General features: G+C 36.0%; 5 protein-coding genes and 1 pseudogene across 6 annotated transcripts; 4 read left to right on the top strand and 2 right to left on the bottom strand.

The window, feature by feature from the left end:
- The first annotated feature begins 1,249 nt into the window (after positions 1-1,249).
- On the top strand, positions 1,250-6,822 carry LOC148154052 (ubiquitin carboxyl-terminal hydrolase 48-like). Its single transcript, XM_088015181.1, has 11 exons — positions 1,250-1,358; positions 1,449-1,551; positions 2,067-2,179; positions 4,102-4,172; positions 4,276-4,401; positions 4,574-4,669; positions 5,496-5,627; positions 5,702-5,830; positions 5,943-5,977; positions 6,048-6,085; positions 6,159-6,822. The coding sequence occupies exons 1-11, from the start codon at positions 1,349-1,351 to the stop codon at positions 6,554-6,556; spliced, it is 1,251 nt and encodes a 416-aa protein (XP_087871307.1). The 5' UTR covers positions 1,250-1,348; the 3' UTR covers positions 6,557-6,822.
- Positions 6,823-9,515: 2,693 nt separating this feature from the next.
- Positions 9,516-10,900, top strand: LOC148154051 (uncharacterized). The gene is made up of 2 exons (XM_088015994.1): positions 9,516-9,729; positions 10,122-10,900. Exons 1-2 carry the CDS (start codon positions 9,588-9,590, stop codon positions 10,280-10,282), a joined length of 303 nt encoding a protein of 100 aa, XP_087872120.1. The 5' UTR covers positions 9,516-9,587; the 3' UTR covers positions 10,283-10,900.
- A 756-nt stretch (positions 10,901-11,656) lies between these two features.
- Positions 11,657-13,835, top strand: LOC148154050 (putative E3 ubiquitin-protein ligase RNF144A-A). Its single transcript, XM_088015183.1, has 4 exons — positions 11,657-11,876; positions 11,988-12,088; positions 12,328-12,483; positions 12,583-13,835. Exons 1-4 carry the CDS (start codon positions 11,801-11,803, stop codon positions 13,066-13,068), a joined length of 819 nt encoding a protein of 272 aa, XP_087871309.1. The 5' UTR covers positions 11,657-11,800; the 3' UTR covers positions 13,069-13,835.
- Positions 13,836-16,076: 2,241 nt separating this feature from the next.
- Positions 16,077-18,671, top strand: LOC148154049 (ubiquitin carboxyl-terminal hydrolase 47-like; annotated as a pseudogene). The gene is made up of 10 exons (XR_015765996.1): positions 16,077-16,149; positions 16,233-16,335; positions 16,454-16,565; positions 16,776-16,846; positions 16,935-17,060; positions 17,250-17,345; positions 17,927-18,058; positions 18,132-18,260; positions 18,363-18,397; positions 18,590-18,671. The product of XR_015765996.1 is annotated as a ubiquitin carboxyl-terminal hydrolase 47-like (transcript).
- Positions 18,672-22,106: 3,435 nt separating this feature from the next.
- Positions 22,107-24,130, bottom strand: LOC148154048 (uncharacterized). The gene is made up of 3 exons (XM_088015184.1): positions 24,031-24,130; positions 23,510-23,749; positions 22,107-23,222 (listed from the first exon to the last, which is right to left on the bottom strand). Exons 2-3 carry the CDS (start codon positions 23,646-23,648, stop codon positions 23,002-23,004), a joined length of 360 nt encoding a protein of 119 aa, XP_087871310.1. The 5' UTR covers positions 23,649-23,749; positions 24,031-24,130; the 3' UTR covers positions 22,107-23,001.
- Positions 24,131-25,441: 1,311 nt separating this feature from the next.
- Positions 25,442-27,482, bottom strand: LOC106911514 (uncharacterized). Its single transcript, XM_088016095.1, has 2 exons — positions 27,200-27,482; positions 25,442-26,485 (listed from the first exon to the last, which is right to left on the bottom strand). The coding sequence occupies exons 1-2, from the start codon at positions 27,333-27,335 to the stop codon at positions 26,265-26,267; spliced, it is 357 nt and encodes a 118-aa protein (XP_087872221.1). The 5' UTR covers positions 27,336-27,482; the 3' UTR covers positions 25,442-26,264.

The following is a 27,482-nucleotide window of genomic DNA, read 5'->3' as shown; positions in this document are numbered from 1 at the left end:
AAGAAGACATGATGCCTCCATGCTTTTAATATTATTCATGTCAAACTGACTCTTCTGATGTGAAGGTCACTTGAAGAAACAGGAAACATTCTTCAGATCTGTCAATGTTTAATTTTTGAGAACCAAAACTGAAAACTGTAGTCAAAACTTCCTGGTTGTAGCAAAACCTCAATGCGGTTTTCTGTTGCTGTAGCTCATCTGCTTCAACATCTAGTGCATTCTGAGACAATGTTCTACACAAATGTTATGTGAGCTACTGTTTCCTTTTTTAAATCTGAAACCAGTCTATGCACTCTCTCCTGACATCATTGAGGCTTTTTTATCCACAGCTGCTGTTCTCTTATTTGAACTCATTTTCTCTAAACACAGAGGAAACTGTGCATGAAAACCTCAGTAGTTTCTGAAAAACTCTTTCCAGTCATTCTGGCATCAAGAAGCCATGATCCAAGGAATAATAACTTAAAATAACTCTTCCTCATTCTGATGCCCACTTTGAACTTTATCAGTTCACCTTAAATGCACCCAAGTCACTGTTTCATAGAAAACTGCTGCTGCCACAATACTGATTGACTCTTCAGTAGGAAAATAACAGAAACTAAACATCATGTGCCAAGTATTTTAGGTACTTTCCAGCTCCTCATTCAGTTTTTGTTTCATTTTGTTTGTTGAAAACCTGAAGCCAACATTGTTTTCATTAGTGACACCTGGATTCCCCTAAGCTCACATTTTGATCTTTCTGTTATGGTACCCCAAGCATAAGTAAAACTTTTGCATCTCATTCTTTTTCTTTCTGTTGCCCTCACTGTTACAGAGGACAGGGGTTGTAAATGTCTTTGGTATTTAAAATCTCTTATTGGTCTGTGTCATTGCAGTTTAAAGTGCATTTTAGTTTGGATTTTCGCAGCTACATTTATGACGATTCCTGTCAGATTGTTTTTGAAATAATATTGTAAAGGGAAAGAAAAGACAGCAGTTGTTTATCCCAGTTGTATTAAGAACAGATTTTGACCATTTCTTTATGTAAGAAAAAATTGTCTGGGCATTGGTCCCTCTGAAATCCCAACATCACCCAAAACTTGCAGCTGTCAGAACTGATTTCAGAGAATTGATATAAACTGAATTCTAACTTGTGAACAATCATAGCTTTATGCAGTGTTATCAGCTGAATGAAATGTTCTAGTAGTTGCAAAGTGAAAGAGAAAGCTGCTGTTTTCTGACTCCCTCTCTCTGCAGTCATGGGAGTGCCTCTTACTGTCTGTTTATTTCAGCGGTGGCTCAGCAACATAAATCGTTTCTACGACAGTGCTGTGAAGAAGAGCCGTATCAGTGGAATCGTTAGTGATTCAGGATGAACCGAGGTAAGGGCTAAATCCTGAGTTTCCAATAATTACATAATTGAGCTTCTTCTGTTATTATTGTAAGATGTTCTGTAACAAAACGTCCCACAGATATTAAGTACCATGGGTTGAGAAACCAAGGAGCAACAGATTCTCTGAACAGCATTCTGCAGGCTCTGTTCATGACCAGAGAGTTCAGAGAGGCTCTAGAAAGGTTAGTGTATTTAATTTATTAACCTTTGTTTTCCAAAGAGAAATAATATTTAGATTAAAAACTTCATTGGCAGCAGTACAGAGAAGTTACAGAACATTCACAGCCAAAATAGGAAAAGTTAATGTCATAAAGAAAATAATTAAAACATTCTTCAGTTAAAACATTTACAGACAGACGATTCCTTCCCAAGATCAGTAAGAAGAATCTTAAAACCATTAAGAGACAACAGCACCTTTGGGTTCATGTATTTCTGCAACCAGTTCCAAGTTGGAGCAGAAAACTGAAAATATTTATTTCCAAGTTCAGTTTGGAGTTTAGGTACTGAAAGTAAAGTATGCTTCAGTGGACCTTCTATTTCATATAGTGGCAATAAATATGATGGAAGAAGTCATAGTATGCTCTGTAGCAATAACTGAAAGATCCTTACTTACAGATAAATCAAATGTTTGTTGTAAGAAATGTTTGATGTTTTGTTCAATATAACATCTGAATCTCTGACAATTTCCCGTTAACAGATGTCCAAAAGAAAAAGGAGACATTAGTGTTGAACTTAATGCGTTGGTTGAAGATTTAAAAAGAAACACTGCAGAAAGCACAAAAGTTACAGAGAAGCTGGAAATTAAAAAAGGTATAAATTTAACAACATTTTTTTAATTATAAAGTGGGGACTTTCCTTTGCAATTGGGATGTCAAGATGGCAGCTTCAGCATAAATCTTGACAGGTTGTAGACCAGGCATGTCCAAAGTCCAGCCCGGGGGCCAAATGCGGCCCGTGGTCAAATTTCATCCGGCCCGCAGACTCTGTCATAAAATCAATAACGTCTGGCCCGCACGTAGAATTAATACATTGGGCAGCAGTAACGTTACCTGCATTAAGGCGTAGCTTACACACTAAATGCTGTTCCTCATTTACCCACTAGAGGGCAGGAGCCCGTGTGACTCAGACCATTTGCAGCTGGAGCTCATTGCGCTGCAGAGTGACGCAGAGAGCCGCGGTCGGCACCAACAGCTTTCTCTCGCGAACTTTTACCGACAGGTTTCGAGAGATTCGAGCATTTGGAAAGAAAATGCTAATCTTGTTTGGGTCGACGTATTTGTGTGAGAAGACACACAAATACGTCGTATGTGTCTTCTCGGTTATGAACTTGAATAAGAGCCGTGTGAGGACACGTCTAACGGACTCTCACGAGATATCTTGTGCATCAATACCCAGCCCCGACTCCAGACGAGTTTAACAGGGGAGACAACGACTTATTTTGGGGGGGAGGGAGGGGGCAAAATGAATCTACGTAGCTTAACATGGACAACATCAGTAGCCTACAGGCTACTTGTTAACAAGCTTTAGTATTGATATTAGCTAGTCATCTTTTAGCTAACATTACCTGCATCCAACAGCTTTACTCAACTCAGTCGGTTAGTTTGGAGGGAAAAACTGAAAAGTTCTTTGCGTTTTGCTGGTTTGCTGCCGTGATTCTAACACAAACCTACGTAGCTCCGCCCAGCAGCAGCAGGTCTCCTTCACAGGTGGAAACCCAGCGCAGCGTCTCAGCGTTCATGTTGCGTGTGAAGGCGGCTCCGAAAAACAGGTTGCGACTTGTTAACAGATTAAACTGTTTTAACTTCTGAAAAAGGTGACAGAGGACACGGATATGGGAAGTACGGAAGCTCCTATTGTATCAAATTTATAGAAAAATAACAAACTGTTGGCCATTCTAAGGTAAAAACAATAAACAGCTTCCAGTCCAGGAGGGAGGGGCGGGGGGAGAGGGGGGGCAAGGCTGACTCTGGGCGGGCAATGTCCCCCAATGCCCGCCCATGCCACCGGGCCTGCCAGGACCACTGCCTTTGAGCCAGACCTGGCCTATGTGCTGCAGTCCAGATCTGAGTATCTCCCATCACTTTAATGCAGACAAGTCATTTGTCATTTACAATAAGTCTCAGAATAAATTTTGTTTTTTAAAGATCAAAATCAGTCAAAAATTCAGACAAGTTTTGAGTTTTCACTCCAGAATAATGAACTTTTAAAAATATAACATTTGTAGTTATATGTCATATTTCAAATGAGCCCTGGTCTTGTTGATATGACTATTACTTGCTCATTTCTCTGTTATTGTATTTAAAAATTCTGTAAATATTGAACTGCCATGGTGAGATATTTTTTTATGTTTCAAATGTAATTTGCACTCAAGAGTACAATTACTTCTGTTTAACCATTAGAAAAAAGTTAGTGTTAAAAAAGTGAAGTTAAGTAAATATTCAATTACATATTATATGCATGTTTCAAATGAACCAAAAGACATGCTTAAGATCGCTGAAATTAAAATAAAAAAGCAAATGTAAGACAGAATGGCTTGCTGAAATTTGTTTAAATATATTGCTGTTCTATGTAAAGGACATCCGCCAAAGTCGGCCCCCCTACATCTCTAATACACCAAATCTGGGCCCCATTGCAAAACGTTTGGACAGACGAAACATGTATGAACAATTCTATTAAATATAGACAATATAAAAACACATAATATATGTATCATTCTTTCTTCATTCTTCTAGTGTCTGAACAGCAGGATGCTGGTCAGTACCTGGAGAAGATTTTATCTGATGTCAGTGATGAAGCGTCAGAGGTAAATTATTCATGAAATTATTTTGGGATCGTAAGGAGAGGGAGCTACAGAGTGTGAATGAAAAATAAAATCTGTTAGATTTTAAATAAAATTTTATTTTCAGATATTCAAAGGAGAGCTGATTCACAGGACTGTTTGTGATCAATGTGGCTCACATACTAAAGACGTTGTGACATTTTTCTTTCTTCCTCTCCCACTGATGGATTCTAGTAATGGAAACTACAGTGTGGTAAGAAACAACCTGCAAAATGGAAACCATTTTATGTGCCAGACAAAACTCATAAAAGTAATCTGGAATAGTCAATGATTTACTTATTACTTAGTAGAAAGAAACCATGTTGGTAGAATAGTGGAAAGTACCTGGTGAAGGTTTGTGCAAGTAACACAAAGTGTGTTTCCAGGAGGACGGGATTCAGGCATTTTTAAAGGATGTAGAGTTTTGTGGAGAAGACCAGATGTACTGTGATGACTGTGACAACAAACGTGACACTACTGTTGTAAGTAAAGGGAAACTTGTTTTCCTTAATATTGTATTTACGTGCAGTAAACATGCTTGGTTCATTTATGGAAAACAGATAATTTGACAACATTGTGAAATATTTTAAGAATGTATCAATCTGTAAATATTTAAATACACATTATAAAAGGACACACTGCCATCTTTTTCTTACCGACTAATCAAACTAAACTTTCCCTGTTGTTGTTTTAGGTCAATAAGGACTAAAAAAGTATTTGTATTAGCGAAACACCCAAATAAGAGAGACTTTTTAGAGATTTCTATAATTTCATTCAAGTTCTGAAGTTTACATACATTTTATTAGTAGCATTGTCTTTAAAACTTCATGACCTGAGTCAAATGTCTTGGCTCCATAAACTCTCACTACAGCAAAGCTAAAGTTTTGGTCTATTTTTCCTGTCACAACTGTTTTAACTGCTTCATGTTTGTTGACAGCCTTGTTCAGGAGTTTGTCATGAACTCTCCAAAACTCTTTATTGTTCTCAGTTCCTTCTCTAACTAAATTGGCAGTATAATTATGGTCGTTGTCCAGTTGGATGACCAATGTGTACCCATGCTTTAACTTCCTGGTTGATGTCTTTAGATGTTGCTTCAATATTTCCACTTCATGTTCTTTTCTTATTCCATCTATTTTGCAAAGTGCACCACTTCCTCCTGCAACAAAACGCTTTGCAAAAGTGGAAAAAATCATAGTAAATCAATAAATTGGTGGTCCTAGCTAACATAAAACAGAAAATATTTAGTTTATTCAGAAGCTTTAATATAAATATCAGCTTTTAATTGTTTTAATGTTGTGTTTCATATAGAAATATAAACTAAAGCTTCATCCAGAGATTTTGATTTTGCTGCTGAAGAGGTTTGAATACAACTATCACCGCATGTCGTACAGTAAAGACAGCCGTGCTGTGGATGTTTGTTACACCATCGACTTACCTGAGGTATATTTCAGTATATTGTGATTATTGTCCATTTTCTTTCCACTTTCCAGATTAATGTGTGTTTTGTTGATCAGAACCAGACATATGAACTGTACGCTTTGGTGGAGCACTTTGGGTCTCTGACAGGTGGGCATTACACAGCAACAATCAAACCTGAGGATGAAGACAGATGGTACGAGTTCAATGACTCCAGTGTGACACTGGTGAGATGATTATGCCATAGCAGGGCTTTTAAAGATGTTTTTAGGTTTAATATTTCATTTTGTCATAATAACACAATGTAAGTTTGATATGTAGTTATTTTGTTTATAACAGCTTGGTGACCACAGGATCCAGAGAAAGTTTGAGAAGTAAGTGCCGTCCAGTTTTGTTCATTTTCACTGTTTATCATAAACTAACTTCACATTCTTTTTATACCAGATCTCGAAGTGCCCACCTCCTCTTTTACAGGAAGAAAAGTAAGAAGAAATCAGACTTTTTAATCATTTATGCTGGGTCCATTTTGCCAATACTTTCTAATGTAAATTTCAGGAATTGGTTCACAAGATGAAGAACAAAATGGAGAAAGACGGGCTGAAGAAGAAGGACAGGCTGTAGAAGAGAGATGGGCTCAAGAAGAAAGGCGGGCTATAGCAGAAATATGGGCTGAAGAAGAGAGATGGGCTATAGCAGAAATATGGGCTGAAGAAGAAAGAAAGGCTGAAGAAGAGAGATGGGCTGAAGAAGAGAGATGGGCTGAAGAAGAGAGATGGGCTGAAGAAGAGAGATGGGCTGAAGAAGAAAGATGGGCTGAAGAAGAAAGGAAGGCTGAAAAAGAAAGAAAGGCTGAAGAAGAAAGAAATGCTGTAGAAGAGAGATGGGCTGAAGAAGTGAGATGGGCTGAAGCAGAGAGATGGGCTGAAGAAGAAAGAAAGGCTGTAGAAGAGTGACGGGCTGAAGAAGAGAGACGGGCTGAAGAAGAGAGACGGGCTGAAGAAGAGAGATGAGCTGAAGAAGAGAGATGAGCTGAAGAAGAAAGATGAGCTGAAGAAGAGAGATGGGCTGAAGAAGAGAGATAAGCTGAAGAAGAAAGATGGGCTGAAGAAGAGAGATGGGCTGAAGAATAAAGATGGGCTGAAGAAGAGAGATGGGCTGAAGAATACTGGGTCCATTTTGACAATACTTTCTAATGTGAATTTCAGGTATTGGTTCAGAAGATGAAGAACAGAATGAAGAAAGAAAGGCTGAAGAAGAAGGACAGACAAACCTGAGAGATGATGACCTGGATGTAAACCACAGTCTGATTATTAACCAGAGCACTGAGAGGACTGGTTGTAATCTGTGGTCCCATTTGCAATCGTCTTTCAAATGCCATCACCAAGCTGAAGAACAGGATATTTTCATGGTTTAAAAAAATGTACAGTAAAATTATCTCCACAGCCATTCCTCTGCCCCCAAAATTTTCAAAAATACTTTCTGCATCGACCTTTCTCCATCACAAAGGTATCAGATTTCACCCATGCTCTACACAAAACAGAAAGTCGGCCATCTTAGATTGAATTTTATCTCTGTCTCTTTGTTGATGTTTACATGTTTTGTTGTTGTTGTTGAACTTAATTCACCTGTCAGATTCCCTCTTTGGTTTAATGTTGATCAGTCTGTTTTCTTTCACTAAGAGTCTGTCACTCTGTCTCATCCATCCACTAGGCGGCGCTGTTTATTGTAGCAAGGTAATAGTTGAAGGATACATTTTCAGAATGGACGGGAAATGTTTGTAATGCAAGTCTGAACCATGGATTATGGAGTTTAAAGGTGATCAAACAGCTGAGTGGTTTTGCTTAATAATTTAAGCACTGAATATAAACAGCACTTCTTATCTTATCTTTTATTTGTGTTTAGGTTTTCAGTTTAATATAAATGATAACCTACATAAATACATGTTATTAACACCACAGAACAACGTCTGCTGGGTTTGAAGTTAAAAAAACCTGTAGATGTGAAAGAACAGGAGTCATAAATCAGCACTGACAGAAAAACTTCAGCTAATAGTTACATTTAACTATTGAAGTTAAACGAAAATAATCACAAAAGGAAGGTGATAATTTGACTCACTTTATGTAATCCCTATTGGTCTAATTCAGTGGTGCCCAAAGTGGGTCCTGGAGAGCTGGCATCCTGCATGTTTTAATTCTCTCCCTGGTGGTAGTAACAACCTTTTCAGCAAGTCAATGTTCTTCTTAGGGCTCTAATGAGCCATTACTAGATCCAGGTGCGTTAAACCAGAGAGAGAACTAAAACATGCAGGATGTCGGCCCTGGTCTAATTCAACAAAAAGGTCTTTAATTTACTGACAGCGGCAGAAACCCTCAGTATTACTGACCACTGGGAGGCGCTATTGTTCTTTGTGTCTGAAAATCTTCATGGCCGCAGTGACTCATTTTCCTGTTTACTCCAGTAATAAAGAATGTCAGTGAATCCAAGAGGAGGTGAATTAATGAACCATGACTCAATACTCCGTGTATTATTTCTTCTGTTGTTCACAATCTACTCTGAGATAATAAACTTAATTGTTAGAATTGTTTCTGAGGTATTTCACTCACTATAAATGATGCTACAGTTTGACTCAGACATGTAGAGCCGCTGCAGGAACCAGACTATGTTGAATTACTATCAACGCTGTAATTCCGAGAAGAGACGGCATGTTTTTGGTCTCAACATCATTCACATGTGAAATTAGTGTTTAGAAATGTTTTACAGGTTCTGTATGTAATAAAGCTGTTTAATGTTATAGAGTTACTCTGTTTATTTGTGCTGACAGATGAGAAATATTTATTAATCTGCATTCATCAATCAAACTGGTTTAATAAACAGAAAAGTACAGAATTATTTACTTGGACTAAACCATTAATTATCATGTCTGATGGCTTAAAGGCTCCTTCCAAAAGGGCGATCTTGTATCTTAATGCACATTGGAAATGTTGCAGAGTGAAAATGAAAGTTTCATCACAAATCCTTCTATCTGGTTTATAATAAACCAGATTGGCACTCTGCCAGGTTAGGCCTGGTGAATCTGGAAAGTACCTGGAAGTTCTTTCAGGTCATTTACTGCCAACTGATCTTGACAAAGACCTTAACAATGTATCTATTTGAACTGGGGAACATTTATGGAAAACCCTATATATGAGGAAAGATAAAATTAGTTTTACTTTAATTATTCCTGGTCTTATTTCCTGAAATGTTGACAGGATTATCTGGAGGAATATGCTGCCTGCCTCTAAAAACCCCAGGCCTGAATTAAATAACGTTTTAAAGAATTTACTTAATATTTGTTCCTACGATTTTGGCAGCATATTCCAGTATATCAATACACACTGACTGATGATACTTTCGTACTTTTATGTAATAAATATTATTTATATTCTTGGGTAAATTTAGGTCCAGATTTATTCAATTACATATGTGACCCTTGACATGACTTTTGTAACGTTGTCTATTTATTTAGGGTTTTATTTGACATTATGAGATTAATTTTATCTTGTAATAAGTAAATACTGTTAGCCCACTGGGTGGCACTATGTTGAATTACTATAAACGCTGTAATTCCGAGAATGTATTATTATTATTATTATTATTATTATTATTATTATTATTATTATTATTATTATTATTATTATTATTATTATTATAAACTGATAAAGGCAGGCACAGTTCATATCCATAACATCCAACATTTTGTAATCACTGATTACGTCGACTTTAGAAAATATAAGCTTATCCACCCAACCAAAGACTTATATAATTTTAATCATACTCTGCTCAGATCCATCCATTTTTTTCTTTCATTTTTAAACCACGCCTTTAACAGAAATGAAAGCAAATAGGTTCCTCTCTAATAAGTATAAATCCCTCGCTGCTCCTCAGTCACTTCACATTACAGCTTTAATCCCAGAGCAGAGTTTAAAGGCATCAAAAGAAGAAGCCATGGCTTGCCAGGTCCAGGTCATCGTCTGTTTTGAACAGAACTTTAAAAAGCCGATCGACGTGTGTAAACAAGAAGAGGAGCTTAAGTACATTCCTGTAAAGTTTCTGATGGACATAATACAGCAGCTACGCCGTGACATAGGTAAATGCACCTGCTGAGTAATTTCAAATGCACTGAGACATAGAGCAGATGAAAAGATGAAATGTAGTTTAAAAAGCCGATTTTCAGTTTTAAAATCCATAATTGCCATGTATGTGAGACTTTACATGCGCGGCTATTTGTTCTAAACCGTTTTAAACAATTTAAGATATTGTGTGCAATTTGTCTGATGGGATCATGAGGACTGTATAAGTAACTTGAGATATGAATTCATCATATATAAAGGATTTTATTTATTTTAGGTTTCATGGGGCATTTTCTTCATAAACAAAATCCACTCTTGTTTGTTTTGGACGTCGTCTTACTGTGTCTTTCAGTTTTGTTTTGTGCAAAGGTCGGTCTTTAAGATGATTTATTTCATTTTAAATTTTCAGCTGTTGCAGCAATGATGATGGCTCTGATCTACAAAGGCAAAACCCTGCAAGAGACCCAAACGTTGGCTGAGTGCGGGATCAAGCACAAGTCTGAGATCCACGCGGTGATGCGCTGTGACGGAGGAGTGGACCTGATCGTCCACGACCCTGCTCCACTCTGATCCACTCAACTCAAAACTGAACATTTGCTTTTACTACATAAATGTCCTCCTGTTTGTTGGAAAGATAGTGCATCATTGTAATGTCTTAGTGAAGTATGATCACGAAGCTTATAATAATTGTGAAAGATGTAAAAATGATCTCTATGTAAAGTGAAAACAAAAACGAAATCGCCCAGTCATTCTCGTGTATTGTTGTTGGTTTTCACCCCAAAGACATTAGTAAAAAAAAAAAAAAAAACTCAAAAATCTCATGAATGAAAATTTGATCTCAGCATTCCCATGTTTTTATTTATTTATAGCTATTTGTCAATATTGATTATTGTTCTTGGTTATGTATGGTTTTCGCTGTCCCACTGAATAATTGTTCTCGTTTTAAAAATAAAACCTGTTTGAAATAAATGAATGATATTTGATCGAATAGTTATCTCTCATAATTGCTGAGTTTTTGTGATTTTTTTCCCCTCACACGTTTAAGTAAACCTTTAATCAATTCAGTTTCTTTGAAAACATAAATTCTGTGAGACATGCAAAATAACTGTAAATTAATTTGAATAATTGCTGATTGCACTTTTAATTTGTATGCATGTTTGATGCTAAAAATAAAGTACTAAATATTTAGATCTGTGTGTGAATTTAGTTCCATTGTTTGCCTGTCAGTTTACTGCTGTTACACAGAAATATCCCTATTATAGGACAGTAAAGAATATTTTTTTATTCTGTACTAATTGTAGTCAGATTATTCATTCTTCTTAATAAACTGTAAATTATTCACACCCGCTAGTTTTTATTAAATTAAGGCGTCAACAATAAAAACTATAATATTTATTCTTTATATGGTCGAGATTTTTCACTGTCGTTCATTCAGTTCCATCCATCCATCCATCCATCTATCCATCCATCCATCCATCCATCCATCCATCCATCCATCCATCCATCCATCCATCCATACCCGGCTCCATAAGAGTTTAACGGGGGACAAACGTTACAGTACGGTAAAACTACTCTTATAAGAGCGCCATGAGCGCAACATGAGCGTCGTACCGTTCATGTTGCGTTTAAAGGCGGCACGGAAAAGCAGGTTTCGACCTGTTGACAACGGATTAAACAGTTTTGACAGCTGAAAAAAGTGACAGAAGGCACAGATATGGTGAGTGCGGAAGCCCCTACTGTATCGAATTGACATAGGAATAACAGAGAGTTGGCCACTTTATTTTTCAATGTATTTGTGATGTTTAAAGGCAAAAACAACAAACAGCTTCCATTCCAGAAGGGGCACAGCTGACTCTGTGGGTGGGTAATGCCCCCCAATGCCCGCCCACGCCACCGGCCTGCGCCCCCCATGCATCTGCTCTTCTTTCCATGTGGGCGTATCTTCAGCGATCAGCTGTAAAGTGAAAGTCACAGAACTCGTAAAGAATAACCGGGGCCGAAATCGAAAGAGTTTCCTTCTATTAGACCTAAAATAATATAAAGTTGATTATTTTCTGCATCGCAGCAGAAATCAAGAGACCTTTCAAGATGAACGACAGAACTAAGCGCTACAACCTGAGCGACTCTACAATCCGATTCACGGCTGAAGAGGATCAGTTTGACTGTGAGTGGCTCGTTTCAGTTCATCAGCTCTGTAGCTACAAGTTTTCAATGTATTTGTGATGTGTAGTGTGTATTTAAAAATACCGGAGGATATCATTGGATGTTTCTGCAGTTCTGTGTGAAGGTTTTGATTCCTTAAGAGCCCGGATGTCCTGCGGACATGTGGTGACCCCGATGTCTCTCACAAAGTGGTGCGAACAACTGCTCAAACAGGTGGGATATGACAGTGACCTCACATTCAGCCCGAAAATACAACAAAAAAGAGAATTGTAAGCTAGTTTCGTGGAACTATTTTTATTCTGATTAAGATGAAAAGTGATGATGTGATCGGGTCCGTGTTGTTTATTTTCAACATGTATTTACCGCTACAGAACCTTCCTATCAGATTGTTAAACATATAAGTGTCTTTTTTATCTTTAATCCTGATTATTTCTGTGATTATTTAAATAAAGGGAGAAGCCAGGTTTGTGTGCGGTCAGTCTGGCTGTGATGCTGAATGGTCTTATCAGGAGGTTTGTAAAATGGCCCTGCTGACCCCTGAAGAAATGAAGAACTTTGAGACGACGATGGCCCTGAATGCTGCTGCCAGAGATCCTAACACAAAGTTTGTAAGTATCTTATTAATGACGTAATGATAACTGCACACAGGCTTGAGTCTGACTCAAGTCCCTCTGTCCCCCCCCCCCCTCTCATCACACTCCTGACAGTGTCCAGGCTGCATGACTCCTGTGACCAGAGGGAGCAGCTCAAACCTCTATGTCTGCTGCCATGTGTGCTCAGCAAAGACCGGACGCAGCTTTGGGTTCTGCTGGCAGTGTCTGAGGGAGTGGAAAGGTCAACAGCCTCGATCCGACCGCTGTGAAAACGACGACTGCCACAATTCTGCCCTGAAGACGCTGAGAGAGTGTCCAGAAGTCCAAATTGAGCTAGCGGGAGGAGTCATAGGGTGTCCATCGGTCCGTGCCTGTCCCACCTGCGGCTCGCTGATCCAGCACACTGGGATAGGATGCACAGAAGTTTCATGTCCCCGATGTAAGATGTCGTTTTGTTTTGGCTGCCTAAAGAATGCTAATGAATGTATAATAGATGACTTTGATATTTGCCTCAGTGGTATTGCCCCCAGACAGACGTCTATTCCTGTGTGGGATGGACGTATATTCCACACAGGAATCTACTCTATTCTATGTCCATAATGTGATGTATTCATGATGATACATTACATTATGTGATGTATCACATCATGGTAGTTCATGATGTGATACATGAGTTATCACTGTTTTTTTTTTATTATTTACCTGCTTGTTCTTGCTAGTCAAATCTTTAAAATCCAACTTTTGCAACAAATTGAACAATCTTTGTACTCTGCTTCAAAGTAGCTTCCAAATAAATGTTGTTATGTTGTGACATTTATTATGAAACTACACAGCTGAAACACCCATTACAGCAGTGGTCCCCAAAGAGTGGGGCGCGCCCCCTTGGGGATCATTGTGCCATTGCAGGGGGCACGGGGAGCAGTCTGGATGAATGAAAAAAAGAAAACAGTTACACAAAAGTGTTTAACTGTAAACATGGTTTGTAGTTTGTTTTGTTGCAACCTGAAGTGTGAAATAAACTTCAGTGTAGATTTATGTCTGGTTGAATAATATGTGTGCCCAGTTGATTTTTTTTTTCTTTTTTGGGGGGGATTTTATTGTGAACCAGAGGGAGGCCCAGAAGAAAATCTTTGGGAACCACTGGATTAAAGGATGTCCACACAAATATGTAGCTTTTATGCTGTTAATGCCTCTATTATTGTATTTGCATCAAGTAATCCTATCACATTGAATGACTCTTTTTATTTTTCATTAACCACTCTTTGTCATTTGATTGCATTTTTGTGATAGTGCAAACCGAAAATCAGGAATTGCTGAACAAATAAAAATGTTGCTATTGTTTTTGTTAAATAAAGAGTGAAACTTAATCCGAATCATTCAGTTTGAATAATTAGACGATGTTTAAAGAACCAGAACACAAAATGTATCCAGAAAATGGGCCACAACACTGTTGTGTTCCTTGTGACTTCTGAACAAAAAGAAAGTAGACGATTGGAATATTATTCAGTGGCTTAAGTCTTGTTCTCACATGAAGCAAATTTAGCATTTCATTTGGAAATCAAGGTACATGAGTGAGGAAGTCGTCAAGTTTCTTGACGTGAATTGTGACGTTTCCACAGTCAGTGATAGTGACCTGCTGGTGTTTGTTATCTGTGTTATATCAAGTTCAAATTCAGTTCAGTCTTCTACCAGGAAAACTCAGAGGACTCTCTGCTGATAAACTTTATGGAGATGCTGATTATTTAATTTCCCAGCAGGACCTGGCACCTTCCCCCACTGTCAAAATAAAACCTGCTGGTTTTAATTACTGTAGTATAACTGTTCTGGAGAGGTTATGTAACTGACCTGACCTAAACCTGATAGTGAATTTATTGTAGTCGAGAAAAAAACGTCACCAGATCCAACAATTTAAAAGATCAGAATGCCGCTATAAAAAACTTGGTAATCAGTTTGATAAATTGTGACAATCAATGAGTTCAAAAATTACACCAAACCAGTCAAACAAGCCCCAGAAACAACCACATCACTGAGCAGGGAAAAAGATTTTAACAAGGTGGAGTGAGAATATATTTTATTTACATTACGCAGATTAATTAAAGTAATCAGATTAATAAGCACTGACTCAATAGTCTCTCCTAAACCTACTTTCCTTCATTCTACTGGCAATAGAATTAGCTACATCGCCCAACATTTAGTTTGAACCACTGAAAAAGACAAAGATGCCTCCATGTTTTTAATATTATTTATGTCAAACTCTGACTCTTCTGATGTGAAGGTCACTTGAGGAAACAGGTAACATTCTTCAGATCTGTCAGTGTTTAATTTTGGAGAACCAAAACTGTAAACTGTGGTCAAACCTTCCTGATTGTAACAAAACCTTCCATGTGATTTTTTGCTGCTGTAGCTCATCTGCTTCAACATCTAGTCCATTCTGAGACGATGTTCTGCACAAATTTGACATGAGCTACTGCTTCCTTTTTAAAATCTAAAACCAGTCTGTGCACTTTCTTCTAACATCATTGAGGTATTTTTATCCACAGCTGCTGTTCTCTTATTTGAACTCATTCTCTCTAAACAGAGGAAAGTGTGCGTGAAAACCTCAATAGTTTTTGAAATACTCGTTCCAGTCAGTCTGGAATCAAGAAGCCATGATCTAAGGTCGCTTAAAATAACTCTTCCTTATTCTGATGCCGACTTTCAACTTTATCAGTTCACCTTAAATGCACCCAGGTCACTGTTTCATACAGAGCTGCTGCCATGTTATTGAATGACTCTTCAGTAGGTAAATAACAGAAACTAAACGTCATGAGTCACGTATTTTAGGTACTTTCCAGCTCTTCACTCAGTTTTTGTTTCATTTTTGTTGTTTGTTGAAAGTCTGAACCCAACATTGTTTTCTTTAGTGACACCTAAATTTCCCTGAACTCGCATTTTGACCTTTCTCCCTGTCATGGGACACCAAGCATAAGTAAAACATTTGTATCTCGTTCTTTTTCTTTCTGTTGTCCTCACTGTTAGAGAGGACAGGGTTGTAAATCTCTTAGCATTTGAAATCTCTATCAATGTGTTTCATTGCAGTTTAGTGCATTTTAGATTTGTGAAAGAGATATTATTGAATATGATATTCTTGACAGACTCTTCTTGAAACACTAATGTAAAAAAAAGAAGAGAAAAGAAAGAACAATAGATGTTTATCTCTGTTTTGTTAACAACATGCATCCATCCATCCATTTTCTTTACACCCTTGTCCCTCAGTGGGTCAGGAGGGTTGCTGGTGCTTATCTCCAGCTAACGTTCCAGGCGAGAGGTGGGGTTCACCCTGGACAGGTCGCCAGTCTGTCGCAGTTTGTTAACAACAGATTTTGACAATTTCTTTATGGAAGAAAAAATTGTCTGGTCACTAGTCCCCCTGAAATCCCAACATCCCCAAAACTTGCAGCTGTCATAACTGATTTAAGAGAATTGATATTAGATTAATTTTAAATTGTGAACATTCATAACTTTATGCAGTGTTATCAGCTGAATGAAAAGTTCTAGTAGTTGCAAAGTGAAAGAGAAAGCTGCTGTTTTCTGACTCCCTCTCTCTGTGGTCATGGGAGTGCCTCTTACTGTCTGTTTATTTCAGCGGTGGCTCAGTGAAGAAGAGCCGTATCAGTCGTTAGTGATTCAGGATGAAGGAAGGTAAGGCCTCCATGCTGAGCTGCCAATATTTATTTGTTTGAATGTCTTTTATTAATGTTGTTCCATAACAAATCGTCCCACAGACATGAAGTACCATGGGTTGAGAAACCAAGGAGCAACATGTTACCTGAACAGCATTCTGCAGGCTCTGTTCATGACCAGAGAGTTCAGAGAGGCTGTAGAAAGGTTAGTGAGTAAATCAAAAAGCATTTTTTGTGTTGGAAGAAATATTCAGTGTTTTTTTTTTTTTTTTGTTTGTTTTCAATATGTATAGTTTGTATCTCTGACAATATCCTCTAAACAGTTGTTCCAAAAACCATGATGACGACATCAATGTTCGACTCCATACTTTGAGAGTTTAAAGGAAAAAACATCAGAAACCACAGAAGTTACAAAGACACTAAGAATTGAAAAAGGTACGTAATCAGATGCATTTATCAACTGTTAGCTTGTTTCTGAATAAAAGACGACACTTTCATAATGGGGATGTGTGAATGCATTAGCTTCAACTTAAATCTTGACAAGCGTTAGAAGAAACATGGATGAACATGAAATGTGAGCTTAAGCATTAAATGTAAACATAAAAATACATCATTTTATGTATCATTCTTTTTTCATTCTTCCAGTGTATGAACAGCAGGATGCTGGTCAGTACCTGGAGAAGATTTTATCTGATGTCAGTGATGAAGCGTCAAAGGTAAATTATTCATGAAATCACTTTGGGATCGTAAGGAGAGAAAATAAAAGTAAAAGCTGTTAGATTTTAAATCAAATTGTATTTTCAGATATTCAAAGGAGAGCTGATTCACAGGACTGTTTGTGATCAATGTGGCTCACATACTGATGACGAAGTGCCATTTTTCTTTCTTTCTCTCCCACTGATGGATTCTAGTAATGGAAGCTTCAGTGTGGTAAGAAACAACCTGCAAAATGGAAACCATTTTATGTGTCAGACAAAACTCTGCTTATTAAAGTCATCTTGAATATAGTCAATGATTTTTAATTTTTACTTAGTTTCTACTAAGTAAAAATTAGTGTTGGTACAATGCTGGAAAGTACCTGGTGAAGGTTTGTGCAAGTAACACAAAGTGTGTTTCCAGGAGGACGGGATTCAGGAGTTTTTGAAGGATGTAGAGTTTTGTGGAGAAGACCAGATGTACTGTGATAAGTGTAAATACAAATGTGACACTACTGTTGTAAGTAAAATGAAACCTATTTTGTTTAAGTGTGTGATTAAACAACAACAAAAAACTGCCAAACCTTTGAAATTATTTTGAAATGTATAAAAAATGCACTGATTAGCTATTAGCTAAACACCCAAATAATGAAAGAGAAGATAAAATATTTGTCAAGTTCTGAAGTTTAAATATATTTTTACTAGAGTTTGCTAGCATAGCCTTTAAGATGTCATGACCTGTGTCAAATGTTTTGGATCCACAAGATTCTCATAATTTATTGACTTTTTGACCCTTTCCTCTTGAAAGAACTGTTCTTTTGAATCAGTTTTTTTTACAGGCTGCCTTGCTCAAGGATTTGTGATGACCCCTCAAAAACACTGACTTTGTTATTCCTAATTAATTGGACAGGATAATTAGCCATCAGTTCTGTAAAGTGCAACAATAAGTACTGTAAATAAATATTGGTGATCCCTGCAGACCTGGAACAGGAAAGGCTTATTTTGAGTTAATGTCAGCCAGTAAAAAGGTTGTGTGTCTTTATATACGGTTAATGTAAATATAAGTTTTTAACTGTGTTAATAACTCTGTGTTTCATGCAGAAATATAAACTAAGGCATCATCCGAAGATTTTGATTTTGCTGCTGAAGAGGTTTGAATACAACTATCACCGCATGTCGTACAGTAAAGACAGCCGTACTGTGGATGTTTGTTACACCATCAACTTACCTGAGGTATATTCAGATTATTGTGATTATTGTCCATTTTCTTTCCAGTTTCCAGATTAATGTGTGTTTTGTTGATCAGAACCAGACATATGAACTGTACGCCTTGGTGGAGCACGTTGGGTCTCTGACAGGTGGGCATTACACAGCAACAATCAAACCTGAGGTTGAAGACAGATGGTACGAGTTCAATGACTCCAGTGTGACACTGGTGAGATGATTATCCTACAACCATGGATGGTTTTGACATTAACAATCATCACATTATTGTTATAGCGCAGTGCAAGTTTGATATTGTTCCTTTTCATAACAGGTTGGTAACCAGACATCCCAGGAAAAGTTTGAGAGGTAAATAAAAGTCCTTTGTTTTGTTTTTATGTTTGTATTTACCGTCTATCATAACAGAAATTTATGTTCTTTATTTACCAGATCCCGAAGCGCCCATCTTTTGTTTTACAGGAAGAGAAGTGAGATGAAAACACACTTTACAATAATTTACATTTTGTTCAATTCGTCTTAAATTTCTAATATAAATTTCAGATACTAAAGAGGAAGATGAAGGAACAAAGGTAGAAGAAGACCAGAGAATACTGATTGACGATGACAAGAGTGAAAACGACAATACGGGGAAAATTACTTCAGACTGTGATAAAAATCACAATTGTTTTTATTCTTCTTTGTTAGCTATGTTACTTTTTGTATTTGCAGTTCTCTCCATGAAGGCCCTTGTCTTTGGTTTATTCTTTCTTTCAGTGTTTGCCTTCTTATTTTGGAAGAAGGCTAACTTTGGAAATTTATTTAGAAAGACAAAAGGTTGTCTTTTGTTTCTGATCAACAAGATTTCCCTCTTATTATTCAGAATTTGGGGCGCTGCCAGGAATCTTGGGCACCCTGAGAAAAAATCAAGTTGGGCCCCCACACCCCCGCAGCTGGTGTAACAATTTCTTGAGTCTATCTGATTCGTAAAAAGTGTCACAATTTTAAAGGCTTGCAACTGCTTTGCTTTCTTTGGTTCAGTACTGATAACTTGCACAGTGTTTACTGCTCATGAATTTCACATGAAACATTCCGCATACAGTATGCAAGTACGTTGCTTAATTTCTTCTATTAGTTTTAGATTTCTGAAATGTCTCTCCCCACGAGCAACGTGCAAAATATACATGAAGCAATCCAGACTTCTCAAAAAATTCTATGTAGTTGCATTTTATTCAAGCTGCAGTACATAACTTTAATAAAAAATATGTTTTCTCCATATTAGTTAATGTTGTCACCATGTTGTGTCAGTTTATGAGACAGATAATCTGTGAAAACAATCAATCTCCTCCATCTTCTTCCTGAACTACTATTACTGGCTAAAGTACTGCACCCCAAGTGAAAAATTAGTGTACTATGTTAAATTTTAACATACTTAAGCATACTTTTAGTAGGACTAATCATGAGTATATTTCAAGTGTTGTTAGAATCAGTATACTTAAAGTGTGACTTTTTTGAAATACTAATTTGGTGCCTAGTGTATTTAAGTAGTATTTAAGTAGTACGTAAGCACTATTTAAAGTGTACTAAGCATACTTCAACATACTTTTTGGGACAAACTTAAGAAGTACTTAGTGTACTTTAAGTGTACTGTTTTAAATGTACTAACAACATGTTTGATTAGTATATTTGGAGTGTACTATTTTAGTGATTGAATTAGATTTAACATATACTTAGAATGTATTTAAGTATATTGTAAATACATATTTAATATATTAGTAGTGTGATTATTACAGTATGCTGCAATTACACTTTTGGTTTGTTATAATTGCTAATGAAGTAACTTTTTAGTTACTTAATGCCTTTAATTATTCTGCTTTGCCACTTTCTACATTAATGCTTCATACACACATCAGGTACCAGAACACAGACGGATCAATTACAACACATTTTACAGGTGAAACTAATTACATTGTGCTTTCAATATATTACCATTTTGGTAACACTTTATTTGATAGGGTGTGCATAAGACTGACATGATACTGTCATAAACACACCTGTCATCCAACTTTTAAAGCAAATCATCATTAAAATTGTCATTATTTACTGAATGACACTTCATTACACTGTTGGTATGTTCCTAGCAGGTGTTATGTCATGTTTATGACAGTATCATGTCAGTCTTATGCACACCCCATCAAATAAAGTCTTACCCACATTTTTTCAAGACCCAATATACTATAACAAAATTGTACAAATTGTCAATACATTAAAAGTTTACTGACAACATGATTATGAAAATCAGCACAATAAAACAATAGGTACACTTTAGAGGAAATGTGAAAAATGTTTCCACCAAGGACAGAGTATTGTTTTAATTCAATGTCACAGTATTCCAGTATTACTGCAGACAAACTGACATTTCTCCTTCCTAAGAACAGTGAGGATCAACGACAGGACATTCCCATTCACTGCACCACTGCACCGTTGAAAAACCTACAAAAAAGAACAATAGAGCAATTAAACAGAGAAAGCATTTGTATTTTAAAGAGTACAGAAAAATGGCAAATTAAAAAAATAATACTTACAATTTAAAGATGTTGTAGATTTGCTGTGTATGTGACATCATCAGAACTATCAAGGCTTTCTCTACTCTTAAGGTGATATTATGCGAGTAAAAATGGCGAATTTGAACAGCGTTCAAGAATTCAAGGCTTTTCTTCTTTTTATGGCATTTTTCAAAAAAGACGAAAGTTCACCATTTGGTCTGGAGTGTGAACTGGAACTAATGCCGTTTGCTTATAGATCTTACATCATATATCTGAAAATGGATTGAGTACTTTGATAAACAACATTACATCATGATTATCATGTTTTTATTCTTTGCAATTTTAACAAAAATAGTAAAAGATTATTAAGGTAAACATTTTAGGTGCTTAAAAAGTATGCCTAAAATTTACATGAAAAGTACTTTAAAGGTGCCTAAAAGACATACTTCTGCATGTATTAATTAGTTTTATTTTGTAATTAGGTTGCTGCGTGTTGCAGACTTCTGTGCAGGTCCCTCTTGAATATGAGATCTGGATCTGAACGGGGTTCACCTGGTTAAATAAAGAAAGTTTAAAAAAGGCATACTTTACTAGCCTAAAATGTACACTGAGATGTAATTTAAAACATAGTGAAATTAATAATTTAAAGTAGTGTTAAGTCCATTTTTAAAAATTCTATTTGGAGCATATATTTTACACAAAATATCTTTGACAGATATTTTAAATATCTTTTAAATGTACTTGAGCAAGTGTATATTTACACTTGGGCAAATACATATTTTGTTCACTTAAAGTATACTTTTATTTAATAAACTTATTAAAAGTGTATTTTGGAACAATTATAATTAAGTATGTTTAAAGTTCTAATTTAGAAATTGGTACAAGTATACTTTTAGTATACTTCATATATATTTATAGTACACTTAATACTTACTATACTTAAAGTGTGCTTTCACAAATGTAAGTATATTTGAAATAGCCTATACTAAAGTATACTTTTTTTTCACTTGGGCACTGACAGCGGCAGAAACCCTCAGTTTTACTGACCACTAGGGAGCGCTGTTGTTCTTTGTGTCTGAAAATCTTCATGGCCGCAGTGACTCATTTTCCTGTTTACTCAAGTAATAAAGAATGTCAGTGAATCCAAGAGGAGGTGAATTAATGAATCATGACTCAATACTCCGTATATTATTTCTTCTGTTGTTCACAATCTACTCTGAGATAATAAACTTAATTGTTAGGATTGTTTCTGATGCATTTCACTCACTAGAAATGATGCTACAGTTTGACTCAGACGTGTAGAGCTACTGCAGGAACCAGACTCTGGTCAGAAACTTCTCATAGTTTATAGAAGAACATGTTGAGTTTCTGCTATCAGAAAACACAAACGCATCAAAAACAGAACCAACAAACTGCTACTCATTTTTTCACCTTGAAATGTTAAAATGTGTATTTAATGTTTTTATCTGTGTAATAATTTTCACTACAAAAAGTAAATTAAAAATTAAAAAATGAAAGAGAAAGAGACTCAAAACTTGCCTGGATAAACCGCTTTAATGTCAACACATAGTGGCAGAATAATCAGACCTATTCCAACACAAGAACTGGAGCTGAGAGAAGATCCTGTAATATCAACACTTTCTGCTCTTAATCTAGAATTTAGTCAGAATTTGACATCTGTAGTTTTCACTTGCGATTCCTCTTGAGGTTTGCAGCAAAATGTCTTACATTATGTGATGCATTTCATTGTTTTCATTGTTTAAATTGTATAGAGGGCAAAGAGCAGTTTTAAAATCCCACATTTTACCTATTAATTTAAAACACAAGTTTGTTGAAGCTGCTCCACAGTTGTTCTCTCTGTTTGACTCACTGAAAATAACAGGAAACAGACAATATCTCTGCTGATCATACAGAGAGTTGTGATAATATTCAACACATTCAGAATGTGGCAGAATATTTTACTTATTCTTATGTCCATCAATAAGTGGGGTAACATTAAAGGACACAAGGATTTTCTGATTTAATGAAAATTGAATTTATTAAATGATACTAAAGAAATAAAACCTGAAAAAGGAAAACCTGAAATGAGAAACCAAAACAGATTAATGCAAAACCCATAGCTAACCAGAAATAAGTAAACGCAAAACAAACCTAACAAACCCCAACCATAAGACACAAACCAAACCAAATGAGGTTCTGAAGAGGGAGAGGGAAAAGCCTCCTGTCTGCTGCATGCATGGCAGCTTTTAAAGCAGCAGAACACCAATCAGGGCAAAACATAACACGTGCAGCAGGCCCGTCTCCAGACCTCTACAAGGAAAAAGGGCAGAGACCCACTGCAGCCGTAACATTGTTTTAAACAGTTTAACTGAGAAGGAGGAGCGAATTGATTCCAGTTAATGTTTGAAACGAAGTATTTTTGTTTGAGTTTTAAACATCAGGCATAAGACATTCTTTACTTCTCCGAGTTTCTCCCTCCTTGTCTCCCAGCCCGTCGTCAGTAAAACCCGGTTCAGGTCCTCCTCCACCGTCTAAACTTAAAACCATCTGAATGTAGGACTTGTGTGTGATTCCATAGTCAATCAGCCTCCTTATGTCGTCATTCAGTCTGTTGCTCCCAAAGATCAGTCGCAGGTCCTTTTTTGCACGTTCTGCAAATATGCAGATACAGAATCATAATTCAATAAATAAAAACAGACCAAAAACATATTTTTAAACTGCAGAACTATTTTAGTCTAAACAGGATGATATAAATATATTATTCTGACTTAAACTTGTTCTCACCATAAACCAAAACAAACTCCACTGGAGAGATTTCAAAAGGATCTCGTTTTGCATTTTGTTTTATTAAAACGGTTATTCCTGATTTTTTAACAATTATGTTTTACATAAAACAGAGAAAGGTGAAGTAAATGATTGCTGCACTCAGCGAATTTACCTGAGAACCAAGACAACTTCTCAAATATCTTTTCTTTCAGCTGATCCACTGTTATTTCCTTCATTTCCTGCTCTGTGTCGCAGAGGTCAATCGTGGTTTTCTCTCCATCTATCCCACTGACCACAACCTGGTAGATCATTTTCAGATATTTAAAGATCTCCAGCAGCTGGTGAAGTCAGACCAAAAGAAGGAAAAACTCCTTGGCATTGGTGTTTTGTTTTGTTTGCACGTTTCAGCAACCTGAATGAGAAAACATAATTACAAAAAAAAAAAGTTTATAATATTTTCTTCATATGATAGCAAAAATAAAGGGTGAAGGATGCATACTTTACTAATACATGTTTTAAAGGATGTTAAACTTTTCTGTAAGAGATGCTAAATATCGCTGACCAGCACATGTGGTTTGTCTTGACTAACTGTTTTTTATATGTAATCATGATTACATTAAAGACTCTTAAACAAAAGACAAATGGCACAAAAACTGAAGCAGAAAGGAGAGGAGAGGAAATCTATTAACCTACCCTCAGCTGTTACATTAAGTACAGTTTAAGGGTGTTTCCAGGACATATTTAATTGACGCTCTCTAGGCTTATGTTGCTATTCGAGTGAAGTAAAATGTCTGAATACTTTCTCTTTCTGTTTTGGTTACGCCCAGCCAGCTGCTGCATTCAAGACGTGTTGAAAATATCACTTTCAAAAGGTTAAATGTGGATTGGTTGGGAGGTTTAATTCCTTTTAAATCTTTCTATCAAACTTTTAAAAGAAGATAATTAAAATGCTGTATAAGAAGTTATTCTTCGACTGTACTCAGTAAAGAAAGATAGATAAACTTATTCTGGCAAAAGGAATCAATGCAACCTTTTTTTCTTAATAGTTTGTTGGCACAAAGTACATTTTGTTATTGGTTAATAGTATAAAATAACTCTGAGGTTTTCTCACCTCTTGGCAAAAAAAACACACAAATTAAGGTCATTAGGATGATATTTGAACTGATTAATGTGATTTCAGATTCACAAAGACTCATCATTCATTTCTACTGATGTTTTTATTTCTTGTGACGTCTAGAAAACATGATTGATCGTGTCTTTGAAACTTCATTTTAAGGACTCTGTCACTTTAAGGTGTGTCAACCTTTGGATCATGAAATTTGCACCAATAGTTACACATGATAGTTTGAGACTTGTTTTGCCATCACTCCAGAGGAACCAGAGATGAAAATACTAACTTCAACTGAAAATAGTAACTTCAGTTAACATATTTAACTTTGTTAATATATTAAAATTAAATAGAAAAAATCTCACAGCAAGATAATAACTTTACTTATTTTCTGTAATTCTCATCGGTCTCATTCAACAATGGTCCAAAAAAGGTCTTTACAACTACAGAAACCCTTCGTTTTTCTGACCACTGGGAGGCGCTGTTGTTCTTTATGTCTAAAACTCTTCATGTCATCAGTGACTCGTTTTCCTGTTTAATCCAGTAATACAGAATGTCAGTGAATCCAAGAACAAGGAGGTGAATTAATGAACCATGTCTGAACACTCAGCACCTCTATGATTTATTCTATTGTTCAGAATCTAGTTTGAGATGATAAATGTAATTGTTAGATTTATTTCTGACTTATTTCACTCTCTATATTATGAATATAAATCAATCAATCAAGTTTATTTGTATAGCACATTTCAACAACAAGGCGGTTCAAAGTGTTTTACAATATAAAAACAACAATGCAAAGTCAAAGAAGACAAAGCCGATTATGAACTTGTTATTGCACTTATTTTATTATTTTACCTGTGTAATAATTTTTATTGTGAAAATATAAAGAAAACAAACAAGAGACTCAAAACACATCTGGATAAACCGCTTCAATATCAACAAAAAGTGGCAGAATAATCAGACCCATTCGAACAAATCAAAGTGATAAGTCAGTCACGTTGTGCGATACAAATTTTATTTATATCACACATTTCAGCAACAAGGCAATTCAAAGTGCTCTACATAAAAAAAAATCAACAACTTAAACATTACATTTTTCAATGTATTGAGAAATGATAATTATTACATAATGATTGTTATGTAATCAAGTATCTAATCAAATATCCCCCAATTAAAATGAATTGGGGGAATGGCAGTAGCCTCACTGCTTTATTGTTTTTATGAATTAAAAGGTTTTACGCCATCATTTTTCATCATTTGCTGCAGATTATGGATTTGGTCTTAAAAGTTTATCTTTTGAGAAAATAAGCCTTATTGATGTTATTGTGTCTCAATGTCATTCAGGACTGAAGTTAAAACAAGATCCTGTCGATTATTCTAATCTCAAGGCTTTGATTCTGCTCTTAATCTAGACTTTGGTCAGAATTTGAAACATTTTCACTTGAGTTTCCTCTTGAGGTTCATTACAAATGATCTTACACTGTGTTTAATAAAATATTTATTGTTTAAATTGTATAGAGAACAAAGATCAGTTTTAAAATCCCACATTTAGTTTATTAATACAAAACACAAGCTTGTTAAAGTTGCTCCACAATTGTTTTATCTGTTAAAATAACCATAATCAAATAATATTTCGCTGATCTTACAGACAGTTTTGATAAAATACTGCACATACAGAATGTGTCAGGAAGTGAGAAATATTTTACTTACTTAAAAGAGTTTAAATGACAATGAAGAGGGATGTGATTCCAGTTAATGCTTGAAATATTTCAATATGTGAAATGAAGCACTTTGGACACCCAAAAATGTATTTTGAGTTTTAAAGATTAAGCATAAGCTGTTCTTTACTTCTACGAGTTACACCCTCCTTATCTCCCATCCCATCACCTGTAGGACCCGGTTCAGGCTCATCTCCACAGTAAAGCGGTACATTCATGTGTATCCTGGACATGTGCTTGACTCCATAGTCAACCAGCCTCTTTGTGTCGTTTTCCAATCTCTTGTTCCCAAAGATCAATTCTACGTCCTCTTTTGCATATCCTGCAAACATACAGAACCAGAATCATAATTAATTACATACAAACACACAAAAAATATATTTATAAACAGCAGAACGTTTCTAGTCTGAACAGGAGCATCAGGGGTCTGTGATGCTGCTGTCCTGGTAGCTTTATAATTTGTTTGTGATTTCTCATTATGTTGAGCTCCATCTGTTGCTTAATTATACAACATTTTGTGTTTTTTTTAAGTCAAATCAATACTTTAAAAAAAAACAAAAAACTATCAGACATCCTTAAAATAAATTTCTCTAATCTATAACAGTGAAAAACAGGAACTCTGCAGTAAACAGGAATGAATGTTATTGGTAAAGTCAACAACATTTACTGACTGTTCAATAATGAAGCAGAATTAAATCCAGCAGTTTTTAAAATGAAAGTTAATGTCACTGAAACAGTGAAGGTAACAGTTAGAATAATAGAAATTATTAGCTACTTAGCTACTTATTTAGCTACTTCACCAGATTTGATTCTTACCATTTATTGACACACATTATATAATTATATAATTTTGTTCTTCTGACTTGAACTTTGTTTTTGTCCTAAGCCTAAACAAACTCCACAGCAGAGAATTCAACAGGATCTGTGTCCCATTTTATCCATAAATGTATATTTTGGTAAATGTCTGTTCCTCATTTTTTAACAGGTTTTAGGATTTTTCTTCTGAAATGGAGACAGATGAAGTAAATGAGTTTACTTGGGATTCCAGGGATCTTCTTTATCTTGTCCTTCAGCTCTCCCACCGTTATTCTCTGCATTGCCTCTTCATTGTCACAGAGGTCAATCATGAACTTCTGTCCATCTGGTCCTGTGACCTCAACCTTGTAGATCATCTCAGATGTTTGCAGATCTCCAGCAGCAGCTTCAGACAGAAAGAAGAAATTCTTTTGTCTTACAATCCTTCACACCTTTCAGCAACCTGAATAAGAAAACAGAGTTCTATCACTTTTACACACATTAAATTCTTATTTAAAAATAAG

The sequence above is a fragment of the Poecilia mexicana genome, unplaced genomic scaffold (assembly GCF_051168715.1).
Source record: "Poecilia mexicana isolate PSO_F unplaced genomic scaffold, ASM5116871v1 scaffold_18, whole genome shotgun sequence".
NCBI lineage: Eukaryota > Metazoa > Chordata > Actinopteri > Cyprinodontiformes > Poeciliidae > Poecilia > Poecilia mexicana.
Note: the sequence above shows the minus strand (reverse complement) of the source record. Positions and strands in the feature narration are given on the sequence as shown.

Excerpts from the sequence above, each read along its gene's own strand:
- LOC148154052 (XM_088015181.1), top strand. Across the intron at positions 1,552-2,066 it reads TTCAGAGAGGCTCTAGAAAG|ATGTCCAAAAGAAAAAGGAG; the intron begins GTTAGTGTATTT and ends TCCCGTTAACAG. Across the intron at positions 4,173-4,275 it reads TCAGTGATGAAGCGTCAGAG|ATATTCAAAGGAGAGCTGAT; the intron begins GTAAATTATTCA and ends TTTTATTTTCAG.
- LOC148154051 (XM_088015994.1), top strand. The coding sequence starts at position 9,588 with ATGGCTTGCCAGGTCCAGGTCATCGTCTGTTTTGAACAGAACTTTAAA. Across the intron at positions 9,730-10,121 it reads GCAGCTACGCCGTGACATAG|CTGTTGCAGCAATGATGATG; the intron begins GTAAATGCACCT and ends TTAAATTTTCAG.
- LOC148154050 (XM_088015183.1), top strand. The coding sequence starts at position 11,801 with ATGAACGACAGAACTAAGCGCTACAACCTGAGCGACTCTACAATCCGA. Across the intron at positions 11,877-11,987 it reads TGAAGAGGATCAGTTTGACT|TTCTGTGTGAAGGTTTTGAT; the intron begins GTGAGTGGCTCG and ends ATGTTTCTGCAG. Across the intron at positions 12,089-12,327 it reads GCGAACAACTGCTCAAACAG|GGAGAAGCCAGGTTTGTGTG; the intron begins GTGGGATATGAC and ends ATTTAAATAAAG.
- LOC148154048 (XM_088015184.1), bottom strand. The coding sequence starts at position 23,648 with ATGATCTACCAGGTTGTGGTCAGTGGGATAGATGGAGAGAAAACCACG. Across the intron at positions 23,223-23,509 it reads GAAGTTGTCTTGGTTCTCAG|AACGTGCAAAAAAGGACCTG; the intron begins GTAAATTCGCTG and ends GCATATTTGCAG.
- LOC106911514 (XM_088016095.1), bottom strand. The coding sequence starts at position 27,335 with ATGATCTACAAGGTTGAGGTCACAGGACCAGATGGACAGAAGTTCATG. Across the intron at positions 26,486-27,199 it reads GAAGATCCCTGGAATCCCAA|GATATGCAAAAGAGGACGTA; the intron begins GTAAACTCATTT and ends GTATGTTTGCAG.